Source organism: Coffea arabica, chromosome 2e, assembly GCF_036785885.1.
Source record: "Coffea arabica cultivar ET-39 chromosome 2e, Coffea Arabica ET-39 HiFi, whole genome shotgun sequence".
NCBI lineage: Eukaryota > Viridiplantae > Streptophyta > Magnoliopsida > Gentianales > Rubiaceae > Coffea > Coffea arabica.
In genome coordinates this window covers 76,478,084-76,490,079 of record NC_092313.1, presented here as the reverse complement: position 1 = coordinate 76,490,079, position 11,996 = coordinate 76,478,084, and the positions used below count along the sequence as shown (strand labels likewise).

General features: G+C 36.6%; 2 protein-coding genes across 2 annotated transcripts; both read right to left on the bottom strand.

The window, feature by feature from the left end:
- Positions 1–451: 451 nt before the first annotated feature.
- LOC113733335 (uncharacterized) lies at positions 452–1,292 on the bottom strand. Its single transcript, XM_027259686.2, has one exon. The coding sequence runs from the start codon at positions 1,002–1,004 to the stop codon at positions 732–734; it is 273 nt and encodes a 90-aa protein (XP_027115487.1). The 5' UTR covers positions 1,005–1,292; the 3' UTR covers positions 452–731.
- An 899-nt stretch (positions 1,293–2,191) lies between these two features.
- On the bottom strand, positions 2,192–5,885 carry LOC113729518 (probable alkaline/neutral invertase F). Its single transcript, XM_027253807.2, has 4 exons — positions 5,179–5,885; positions 4,081–4,524; positions 3,086–3,644; positions 2,192–2,749 (listed from the first exon to the last, which is right to left on the bottom strand). Exons 1-4 carry the CDS (start codon positions 5,707–5,709, stop codon positions 2,451–2,453), a joined length of 1,833 nt encoding a protein of 610 aa, XP_027109608.1. The 5' UTR covers positions 5,710–5,885; the 3' UTR covers positions 2,192–2,450.
- Between the last annotated feature and the right edge of the window lie 6,111 nt (positions 5,886–11,996).

Here is an 11,996-nt window from a genome sequence, read left to right as displayed (position 1 = left end):
AATTCAACCACAGGAGTAAAAGAGCTTGAAAGCAATTAAAATAAAGAGCAATAAGGGCTCCATAAATTGCTGCTCCAGACAACCTTAATAAAGCAACTTTTGAAGAAGGCGAACCAAACAAAGCTCGACTGCGAAGATGTAACTTTAATTCTTTACATCTTGTATGACATCTGTATGCATATAATATGGCCTTTCTTCTCAAAACAACAATTAAGCAAATATTAGAAAAAGGGGCGGATGTTCTCATCTGTTCATCTTAACACTAACAAGGACTAAGACAAAATTATGCAGACAATAAGCCAAGCCAAATCATCCGCAAGCTTAATGTCATCTATTATCAACAGCTTATAGAGATTAGATTATAGAGACATAAAGAACCATCATTAGTAAGTAGTTGATTAAATGGATATGTATAATAAAAAAAAAAAAAAAAAGGTAATAACAGGAACAATGGGCAAAAGGTCTGAACTTTTATTGAGCAGAAATTACATGTTGCAGGCATGATCATTATTACCAATATTAACAGAAAGCCACATCCTTCTAAGCTCGTAGTCCTCTCAGAGCAAAAAGAAAAAGAGCAGAGGGGTCCGAATCCCACTGATGATGAACGGAAAAGAAAATAAAAAAAAAAAAAAAAGGATTTTTTTCTTCTACCTTTTTACAATCGAAACAAAAGCATTAAACGCTTTGGTACAAGGCAATGGCTTTTCCGGGTTTGTTGGCCCAAATAGTCAAGCGGCGGTGGAGGTAGGGTGGTGGTGGTGGAGAGAAGGAGGATCGTCGAAGGAGATGGGTTTTGTGAGGATGAGGGGGCGGTCCTTGGCCTCTTCAAAATCGTCATCATCGCCGTCGTCATGGGAGGTGCTGAGGTTGATGCAGGAGCAGCGTTCCAGTGATGCGAAGAACGCCGAGGCTACGCTGTTCCCGACCCAATTCGCCATCCTATCCAGCTTTTCGCAATTCATAAACCCGCAATTGCTTTGCACCGTTGGATTCGCCGACATTCTACTACCTTGAAATTTGAGTATTTTTCCACCAAAATAACACTTCTTTTACTTGAATTTTTTCTTCCTGTAACCAGAGGAGAGAGTGGTAAAAAGGATGTTTCCTGGGGAGCCGGGAAGAATAAAGGAAAAGGCAGAGATGACTGGCTGTTGTAAGTTAATGATCTTTAGGTTATCGAAGGAAGGAAAGAGGGAGATTTTATGAGGAGGTGAAGGAGACAAAGGGGGGAATCCAATTCTCTCTTTATGCTCTGTAACGGAAAGTATATGGAGGACGTTTCCCGTAAAATAATACGAGTAGTACGCTCTTTCTCGTTTGAAAAATATAAAAAATAATTAACGATTTTAAAAAAAAAAAAATCTTTTTCAGGAAAACAAAAGTGCTGCTTTTTAAGTTTCCTTCAAAATTTTATGTACACGGTGTATAAAGAGGATAAAGAAAATATTTAACAGCAGAAAACAGCCGAATGATCAGCAGGGGATATGCCCTGCATTTGGAGCTAGGATTCCAACAGTAAAGGAAACATGCGTTGCTTGATTATGCTCTTTTCCTTTCAACGGATGATAGAGGTAGGATAAAGGATATGGCCCCTTCTCCACTTCGTCTTCAGTGTTTCCTTCTCCTCAATACCCCTCTATCATAACGTCGGTGGCCTGGAATACTTGGAAGGAGTGTGTTGCCGCCTAGTTCCAGTAATTTGCTTGATACCTCCCTGTCTTTGCATCTTTTGCAAGTGGTTGGCTAAGTTGATTCATGACTAATCCAACGACATTCACACACAATTTTCACGCCACAAATCCATGATTCATGCAACTGTTTTTATTTTTATTTTTTAACCCACTTGGATACCTGTCTGTTAGGGCAAAACATCAAAAAGTCCAGTGAACACCAACCAAGGAATAATATAACCTACAACAAACAACCGTGTTAGGCACAGGTACTAGATAGTCATATATATATATATATATATAGAATAGACATGGCATGGAATCAAACACTACTAGATACAGATTATACTGAACATAAACGACTGCTAAATTTCATGTGAAAGCAGCAAATTCTAAAGCCAAAGATGTAGTTTCTCAAACACTCCTGTGAGTTTTTCAGAAAGCATTAGCAAAACTGCAGAAGTTTCAGATGCAGCAAATAGGCTCATGCTCTTCTTCATTCAAAATTCAAGCACGCTACTACATTTAACCCCCGTAGACGGGGTCAGAATTCAATTGTATGCCAAATTCTACAGCTCTGCGTTCTAAGTTCGCAAAATAGTGAAAACAAGCCTCTCGTACCCCATTCCAAAACTCTGCTGAGCGAAACAATAACTATCCAAAGAGATGCAGATAGTTGACAATTTAAGAGGACCATGAGGCAGACCGATTGAGACTTGGTTGAGCAATTTTTCTGCGAAACAATAACTATCCAAAGAGATGCAGATAGTTGACAATCTAAGAGGACCATGAGGCAGACCGATTGAGCCTTGGTTGAGCAATTTTTTTGTCTTCCTCTAAAGAGATAAATCGGAGATTGGAAGGGTTCTCTATCATAAGCTTCGCCACCAGGTACCCAGAAATGCTCCAAGTTTGGTACTTTCTTGCCTGTTTACCAACAAAGTGCCCAGTCTTACCATCATAGTACTCGGGCCAGCCATCCCTGGCAAGGCGCTGTTCTGCCAGCTCTATTGCCTTTTTGGCAATTTGAGGCCTTCCTGTTTTGATGCATGCTGCTGTAAGTAGCCATAGCAGAACTGCACAAAAGCATATCAGTGGTTAAGAAAAAATACAAGTAATTCCAATTACTATGTTCTCCAGTGTCATGCCTCTCAAGTTGACCAAATGTGTGTAATCTACATATTCAGTCTTTTCACATACTTCAACAATTGTAAGATTGTCTTACCACCCTCAATTGTAAGAACTGAACCAAATGCAAATAGTAACCATCACACTCCATTGTTGGAGATGAGTTAAATCTAGGGAACGAGTTTCACTGACATATAAAGCATGAAAATAATACTCTCAACCAAGTGACTTTTATGATTTATCATCATCTCAGGATTTGGAGAGACCGTGGACAACTGACTAACCTGGCCAAGATCCACCATTGTGGTAACTCCAACGCGTGTTCTTGGGATCACATCCAGTAACAATCTTCCACTGGTGGCCCTCGAGTGCAGGATATGAAATTTTCAGAGGCATATCACCGATCAATTCACTCCAGCGCTCTTCAATTAAGTCCATGATAGCTGTTGCCTGTGCTGGGGTTGCTAAAGAGCTTAAAATAGCAATACAGTTTCCAACTAGGAACCACCTGAAGTCCATGCGTGATGGGCTGAGATTACCAATGAAATAGCCTCCTCGAAGTGGCATGAAATCAAACACCCAGTCAGGGATAGATTCAGGAATGACATTAAATTTGTTGACAGCAGTGTGGGAATACTCCTCAGTCTTGTAACGATAAATGTTATTCAGCTGTATGAAGTCAAGCCAATAATACTTTTGGATATGGTAGCTCAAAGCAGTGATACGCTTGTCTATGCGTTCGATCAATTCCTTGTTACCATGTTCCGGGATAAGCAACTGTCGAGCACACCTCAGCGCAAAAAAGAAAAGCGCCTGGATCTCGATTGGATATCCGTACATCCCCTAGTCCAAAAGCAATTGAAGCATGTTGGATTACCGAGGCAACATAAGAAACTATGTGAAATTTAAAACTGAATTTGAGTAATAAGCAAGCAGTGGATTACAAAACTCCTGAGTAACCTCTTCAAAGTTGAAAGTAAATTACTAACTTGATGGTGAAGCAGTCTGGTAAACTGAATGTATCAACCAGCACAATTTTATACTTGGACATTCACATGACCGGCAGTACAAACTGAGACAGCGTCAAATTAATCCAGTACACGAGCTAAACTAATCATCATTAACTCTATAGGGCATGTCACAAGCGTGAAGGCACTAGAAATAATTCAAACAAGATTGGAGCAATATATATTATGGAAACTCCATAATATATACAGCATCAGACGATTCCGATAAAAAGTTAGTAAAGACAGCAAAATATATGGGAATGCAAGCTCACCATCCTTCTATCAATCATGCAGCATCCATCAGCGCATAAGAGTGTTGGGAATGTATCAAAGCCATCAGCAAGGCAAAGGTTGAGAATCAATTTCATTCCTCTCTGGGCAGCAGGCGATTCAGCAAGGCTATGATTGCCTGTGCATTTTGTGTATGACTTCAACAATATGATCCACCAAAACCCAGAATCTACGGGTGCCACCCTTCCAATTGCAGTGCCACCGAAGTCTGGTTCCAAAACATCCTTTTGGAGACCTGGCTTGTACTGAACTTTGAAGCTGGCGGGCATGACTCCCTGTCCAAGAGTAAAGTTGTCAATCCTTTTCTCCCAGTTACCTTGCAGGTGGAGAGTCTTTAGCAGGAAATTCTTCACCATATCTAAACCTTCCTTTGACGGTTTCATCAGGCATGCCAACCCACTGGGAATAAAATCTCTGACAAAAACCTGCAGTTAGAAAAAAACAAAAACAAAAACAAAAACCCAACCACCGAGAATGAATTAAATTAGAAATGTACACGTCAACAAACATTAATCAGATCTCTGTGCGTTGCTTTCTTGAGGACCGATTTCTTACATACACATATGGTACCTTTGTACGACTAAAATTTTGAACGCACTGGATAAAAAAATAAAATTGAACACATTTTGACTACTATCGATTGTACGGAGTTATTTATGCATGACGTGTTCATGAAAATATATAGAGCTAGTCAATTATATCCCTAAAGATAAATGTTAAAAAGATAAAAGTGAATATATACTAATATACACAGAGACAGAAATCTGTGTCTACATCTAAACCATTGTGTACTAGAACTCTGAATAATTCTAGCTAATACAACAAGATATGAAAGGCAAATAATCAAGAAACATATTTATGATGTAAATATTTTCATATGGAAACGGAGAATGTCATCATCATGATAAACATATTTGCGATCTCATTGGATGCATTACATCTCAAAATTATGATGTTATTTTTCGCTACACTAAAGAACATACATACATAAATATAAACACAGAGATATTTACATTGACTAAAAGAAAAAAAGGAAAAGGAAAAAAGCTTGTATATGGAGAAATGTATTCGTGTAAAACCTGATTGTAGTTCAAGGCATCCGCACTAGGATCGAGAGCAGCGAGAGTGCCAACGGGCTTGTCCTTGTAGTAAACGAAGGACTTGTAAAATCTCTCCCACGCTTCTCCCATTATCCACGGCGAAACGTTATCATTCTGATCAGCCTCCGACTTGGCAAGGCTCTCCAGGCTTGATCCTACACTTGGCGACGGCTTTAACCCCGACGTCGGCCTTCCATTCCCAGCGCTCATCATAACGACTGTAGAAGTGAACTGGTTGGCGTCACCTCCAGCTGTAGCATTCTCAGGACTACTTCCGCCCTGCATCTTCACCTTCTTCTTCACTTTCTCCTTTGCTTGACCGCCGAAAACAACTGCCGCAGAAAGTGGCTGTTCGTCGGGCTCGGAAGTTACATCGTCGATAGCGTCAGTAACGGCGTCTTCGAAGGACATTGCGGCGTTAGTCTGGATGAAGTTGAGTTGTTTAATATCCGGCCGGGTAACATCGTCGGAGAGTAAAGGCGTGCTCGTCGTTGAAGTTGAATATCTCATTTCAGAGAGCGAAATCAATTTTGCGCGCTGTCTCTGTGTGAAGCGAGAGAGAGAAAGGGGGGGGGGGAAGTTTTTATACCATATGGCAATGGGGGTAGCGCGTTAGTGAGCGAGGAGCGAGGACAGCTGTGCCACTGTGTGTCTGTGTGAGGCGGGAGGGGATATGTGTGTTTTTCTGGTTTTCGGTTAAGCAGGGAATCTGAGTGGGGACTGAGATACGAATTGACTATACTATCCACCAGAGGTACTGGTATTAACGACTACACCACGGCCACTTATAGTTGTAGTGAAAAAGACAAAAAAGGATACATTCGGGAATGAAAGCAAGCATGCATACTTTTGGCATTTCCGTTTGAAAATAAGTAGTGTAGTGCGGAGTAGCAGGGCAGGTGCACGGTGGAGTGGTGGCGCTGCTGACTGATACAAGTTGGTTAGTAGGGATTGGAAATGGAAATTGGATTCGATACGACAAGCGCAACTTTGAACGACCAACAAATACTACAAAGTCTCCATACAACTCAACTCTACTTTGAGAGAGTTTGTAATTAGCCATTTTTAAAAAGCTTTCATCCCTTTTATGATTTTTTTTGATCAATTTGTTCACTCTAACATACGTGAGATTGTTTGCGTCCAAAAATTGTTCTCAAACGCCATATGAGGCAAGCGATATTACGTATGGTTTGCCTTGGATACAATTTGTGATGTGGTGATTTTTTTATTAATTTAATATACATTCACATAATTTTATTATGTTTCATGACAATTTTATTATATTTTATGATTACAAAAATCATGTAAGTATACATCAAATTATAAAAAAAAGGTACAATAATCGTATTAATCGCTGCCAAATCCAACCATATCTCCTCCAAAGCTAAATATAGGAGAGTGGAGATGTTTACAAACTGGCCCTCTATTACTGCTAAGGGTGCTATCGAGTCAAGTTGAACTCGAGTGGTACCATGCTCGAATTCGAATTCGATCACTATCAGTGTCACTCGAGTTAGATCGAGTATATAAATTTGAGGCCGAACTCGATTTAATATAATGGAAATCAAGTTCAAACTCGACTCATTTGAACTCGAGTAAATTGCAAGCCTTATCAAACTCGAGCTATTCAATCTTGAGCCCATTTTTCTTTTCTTTTTTTATTCTTTTTATTTTAGGTTTATTAGATAACCATTTTGCCATCCATTACTTTTTTTACTGAACATTACTTCATGTAAATTTATTAAAAAACAAATCCATAATAGTCATTCCATAATTAAAATATATAATATATAAATAACATAAATACTCGATTAAGCTCATCGAATACTTGAGTATTTACTTTTGATGCTCGAATTTGACTCGTTACACGTAACGAGCAGTAGCAACTTGAGCTCGAGTCAAGTTTTTGATCAAGCCGCTCAGCAATTACTCACGAGTGACTTGGCTTGATAGCATCCCTATTTACTACTACATGGCAATACGCTAACTCAATGCGTTAACGAGCAGATTATTCCACTGACATATGCCACCTGTAACCATGCAACTTCATCCACCAATTAAGAGCCTGAATTGTTGTCCACCTGAAATTGAGCAAAAATAGTAAGTGACATTATTATGAAGGAGAAAAGAAATACTTCCCTTGTGCCATTCAAATAATGTTAAACTTTCTATATTTGGAAGAAAGTCAAAACATTTTTTAATTTCTCCTTCCAATATAGGGCCTATTTGGAACCTGAGTTTTTTGGAAGTTTGTCTAAAACTTTACTATAGTGCACTGTAGAAGTTTTTGAAAAAAATTTGTAGAAGTATTTTGTAAGATGAAAAACTTTTTGTAGAAGTTTTTGTAAGGTGAAAAATTTTGGAGAAGTTTTTGTGAAGTGAAAAACTTTTTTTTCCTTTTTTTTTCTTTCTTTTTCTCTTTCTCTTTCTCTTTCTTTTTCTTTCTTTCATTTTTCTTTTCTTTCCTCTCTTCTTCTTCTTCTTCCTTTTTCTTCTTATTCTTTCTTTCTTTCCTCCCCGTTACCTCCCAGCAGCCGCCACCTCCCCACCACCCCTCTCCTCCCTTTCTCCTTCTCCTCCCCTCTGCCCTTCGCCCGCCACTGATCCCTTTCCTCCCTCCTCTACCCGCCACCCCCCTTGGGCCGCCACCCCTCCCACTCCCTCCCCCGCCACCCCCTATGCCCACCATCCCTTTCCCCCCTCTCCCCCGCCCCTCCCACCTGCTACCCGCGACCCCCTCCCCCTGCCACCCCCCATGCCTTTTCCCCAATGCGACCCCCTCCACCCTCCACCCCCTGACCTTTCCCCAGCTTCTCCCTAGCACGACCCCTCCCCCGCCACTCATGAGAAGTTTTTTAGGGTTCCTGTAGCAAAAGTTGTTAAAAAACTAGTAGCTAAAAAATTTGGTAAAAAACTAGGATGCCAAACAGGCCCTTATATAGTCTCTTCCTTTAATCACATGTATGTTACCATTCAAATTCAAATTTTGACATTGTGAGGATAATATTAGAAAGAGAGACGTAAATATCACAATTAAACCATTATTTTTAATAAATTGGATTTTCAAAATAATTGGGACGAAAGGAATACCTTCAAGCATATATTTGTTTAACGTGTTAAGGAATTTATAAGAGATGAAAAGAAAAGCTGACAAACCTAAAGTTATTCAAAGTTTAACAGGTAAAACAAAAAATACAGTAGTAAGATTTACTTCCAGTGAAATGGATTTGTAAGTATATAAGTTTATTGTCAAAATAATTCTTCTTCTAAAATATATATCCAAAGTAACATAATTTTAAAATTTATTACCTTTATAATTATTTTTTTGCCATTTAGACTGCATATGTGCTGTGATGGATATAGAAGCACCCTCCATTTTTCTTTTCCATTTAATATCTTCACCATTTTTCTCTCCAGGTATTCTTGCATTTCTTTCTTTCATTATCTTTCTCTTATCAAACGGCCCCGTTTGGAACCTGAGTTTTTTGAAAATTTGTCTAAAATTTTAATGTAGTGCACTGTAGAAGTTTTTGGAAAATTTTTTTAAGATGAAAAACTTTTTTTTTCCTTTCCTTTTTTTTTCTTTTTCTTTCTTTCCTTTTTCTTTTCTTCCCCCTCCCCCTTCCCCATTACCTCTGCCACCCCAGCAGCCATGGTCCTATCAATTTTTTTTTTCTTTTTCTCTTTCTTTCTTTCATTTTTCTTTTCTTTCCTCTCTTCTTCTTCTTTTTCTTTCTTCCCTCTCTCTCTTCCCTCCCCCATCACCTCTGCCTCGTTGAAGAACTAGCAGCCTGCATGCCCAAAATTTTTTTTTCTTTTTCTCTTCCCCTCTTTGCTCCCCCTCTACTCTCCTTCACCCTCCCTCTCTCCCTCCCGAAGCTAGAGAACCAGCAGTGGAAGTTTTTTCTTTTTTTTTTTTTGCTTTTCTCTCCCTCTCTTCTCCATCTCCCTCTCCCCCTTTGCTCAATCTGGTCGCGTGACCAGTCGCGCGACCAAATAGCAGTTAGGGGAAGGGGGAGGGTGGCCAGGGAGAAGAGGGGGAGAGAGGAGGGAAAGAGAGAGAGGGAGAGGGAGAAAGAAAGGAAAAAAAAAAGGAAACGCCGGTGCGGGAATAGGTGGCCGGCGCCGGAAGCGGCGGTGGAGGTGCTGGGCGGCAATGAATGTGTGGTGGATCGAGGTGGGGGAGAAAGAAGAAGAAAAGAGAAAGTTTTTTGTGTATTAGATATTTTGAAGTGTGTAGGTTAAAAAATTTGTTAAGTTTTTTTGTGTTCCTGTAGCTAAAGTTGTTAAATAACTAGTAGCTAAAAAACTTGGTCAAAAAACTCGATTCCAAACAGGCCCTACGTAAGTCTAAGAAGCCAATATTTATATTAACAACATCTAAAAAATATTCTTGTTGAGTTGATAATTTCAAGACAAATGAATATTATTCTCTTGTCTTTTCAAGAAATAGGAAGGATAACATAAACAAATATAATAGTTTTGAAGTTTTTGTAATTGCATAAAATTTTCGTTGCAATATTTGTATTGTTAAAATTTATTTGTTGAAAAATTATATGTAATAGGTTTGATACATTTAGAAAAATTCAGAGACCAATGATGGCAAGATCAATAATGGTAGAATTTATTTTAAATAATTATATAAAAGTTATGCAATTTTCTTGTGCCTCTATAATAAAAATTTTAAAATTTTAATTCATGTTAGAAACTATAAAACTAGATTAGAATTTTTCTTTCTTGTTATCCTACATGGCAATCAGAATAACTATATGTCAACAATAACATCATTATGGGAATAAAATTTGAAAGTGAATCATATTGAGAATATTTTTTAGTAAGAGCATTATTTTTGCCAAAAACTCGTAAGTACACGATCTATATTAATTTAAATATTTCAATACATTTAACTACACATGCTTATTCATTAAAATTACATACTTTTACTCAATAAAGAATGCTCGTTGATACAAGAGTAATCTAGTCAATTAACAATAAATTCATTAACTATTTTATTAAGTAAATAGTGACCATTCTTCATTCATAAAACTTTCAAAACTCATACCCTCTTATGAATACTGACCCATTCAATTGGAGTTTTTGAAGAAATGTCGATATAATGTATGTGAGATAAAAAGATAATTAAAAATATCTCAAGAGAATATTTTTAAAAATTTTCATAGAAAACTCACAATCCATATGATGCCTAAGTATTCTTATTTTCCACATATATTTCCAGTATAAACTATTTTTGTTAGGCATTCCTAGCATAAACCATTATGGCTTCCTATTAATATCCAATGTGTGCAAATAATTTGGTCACGCTTTTTTATAAGTAATTGGTTCTAATATTATTAACTTCAAGTCTTTGTACTTAACAAAAGGGTAAAATATCAAAAAACTCTCTGTGTTTTGACAAATATTCAATTTAATTCCCTCTGGTTTAGAAACATATACTATAACTCTCTGTGGTTTCGACTAAATTAAAAATTGAACATAAAGCATCTAATCTAATGGTTGTGTGTGAAATGTTAACGTTGCCCCCACTATACGTGAGATGCTTTCCATTTAATTTTTAATTTAGTTGAAATTACAGGGAGTTATAGTACAGTTTTTTAAATCAGAGAGAGTTAAATTGAATATTCAACAAACTATAGGGAGTTCATTTATACAGGGGCAATAACCATGAAATTTGATGCTTTCCATCCAATTTTCAATTTAGTTGAAATCACATAGAGTTATATTATACGTTTCCAAACCATAAGGAGTTAAATTAAACATTTAATAAATCACAAGGTGTTTTTTGGTATTTTACCCTTAACAAAAAGCCAAACCATAAACATACTATGGATAGAAAATTGTCTAATTTGCAACTAAAATTTTTTTTCGAGGAAACTAAAATTGCACACAAATGAGTGTGCATGCCTTATTAACAAGTAAATATTTACGTGAGTACATGCTTCCTATTACCCCTCATTTTGGTACATGAGAATATCAAAAATAAAAATTTATTTCCACTCTCGATATGTTCAACCAAATACGGAAGGGAAAAAATTATTATTCCAGGGTCTAGTGCACAAGTTAGAATGAAATATTAAGTCATTTTTAATATTTAGTATAATCAATATTTTGATGTCGAAATGAAATACAGTAAATACGAGTAAAAAAAAAAAATGAGTTTGACTTCTTTACCTTGGATTACTTTATAGGACATAATATATTTAAATACTTTTTGGTTTATTTGTTCTACGATGCTATTTGTCTATTTATGTGAAATTTTGATAATTTTTACTTTAACCATGGGCGAGGTTTGATATCAAAATTCTTTAATTGTAATACTTGATTTGTTTTAATATTTAGATTTTTATATTAGAGTTTTGCATCCTCTAGCAAGTATAATTAGCAACGTAAAAGCTAGAGTTTTGCATCCTCTAACAAATACAATTAGCAATGTAAATTATAATTACATAAACTCATACGATCAATAATTTATAGTTTAATAAAAAATTATTGCACAATTGTTCAAAATTCAAAGGATCAAGTATTTTAAAACATTTGTTTCCTAATAATTTTAAACGCAAGAAAATAATTTATTATGAAAAATTATATTCAAATATTAACTAAGTTTACAAATAGTCCAGGTGATACCTATGCTATATATATAAAGTTTGAAAAAGGGGTTTGGAGTTAATATTAGAGTTAACATTTATTGTCACTTTGTAAATTTTCATTTTAACCCTTATAAAAATTACTTTTATTTTAACTATATATAATTATTCATGAATACTTTTACTTTTATT

What these genes read in the sequence shown, in the direction of transcription:
- LOC113733335 (XM_027259686.2), bottom strand. Translation starts at nt 1,004, where the DNA reads ATGTCGGCGAATCCAACGGTGCAAAGCAATTGCGGGTTTATGAATTGC.
- LOC113729518 (XM_027253807.2), bottom strand. Translation starts at nt 5,709, where the DNA reads ATGAGATATTCAACTTCAACGACGAGCACGCCTTTACTCTCCGACGAT. An exon ending in GCATGATTGATAGAAGGATG is followed by an intron (nt 3,645 to 4,080) that starts GTGAGCTTGCAT and finishes CTTTTGGACTAG; the next exon opens with GGGATGTACGGATATCCAAT. An exon ending in CAATGGTGGATCTTGGCCAG is followed by an intron (nt 2,750 to 3,085) that starts GTTAGTCAGTTG and finishes GCTTTTGTGCAG; the next exon opens with TTCTGCTATGGCTACTTACA.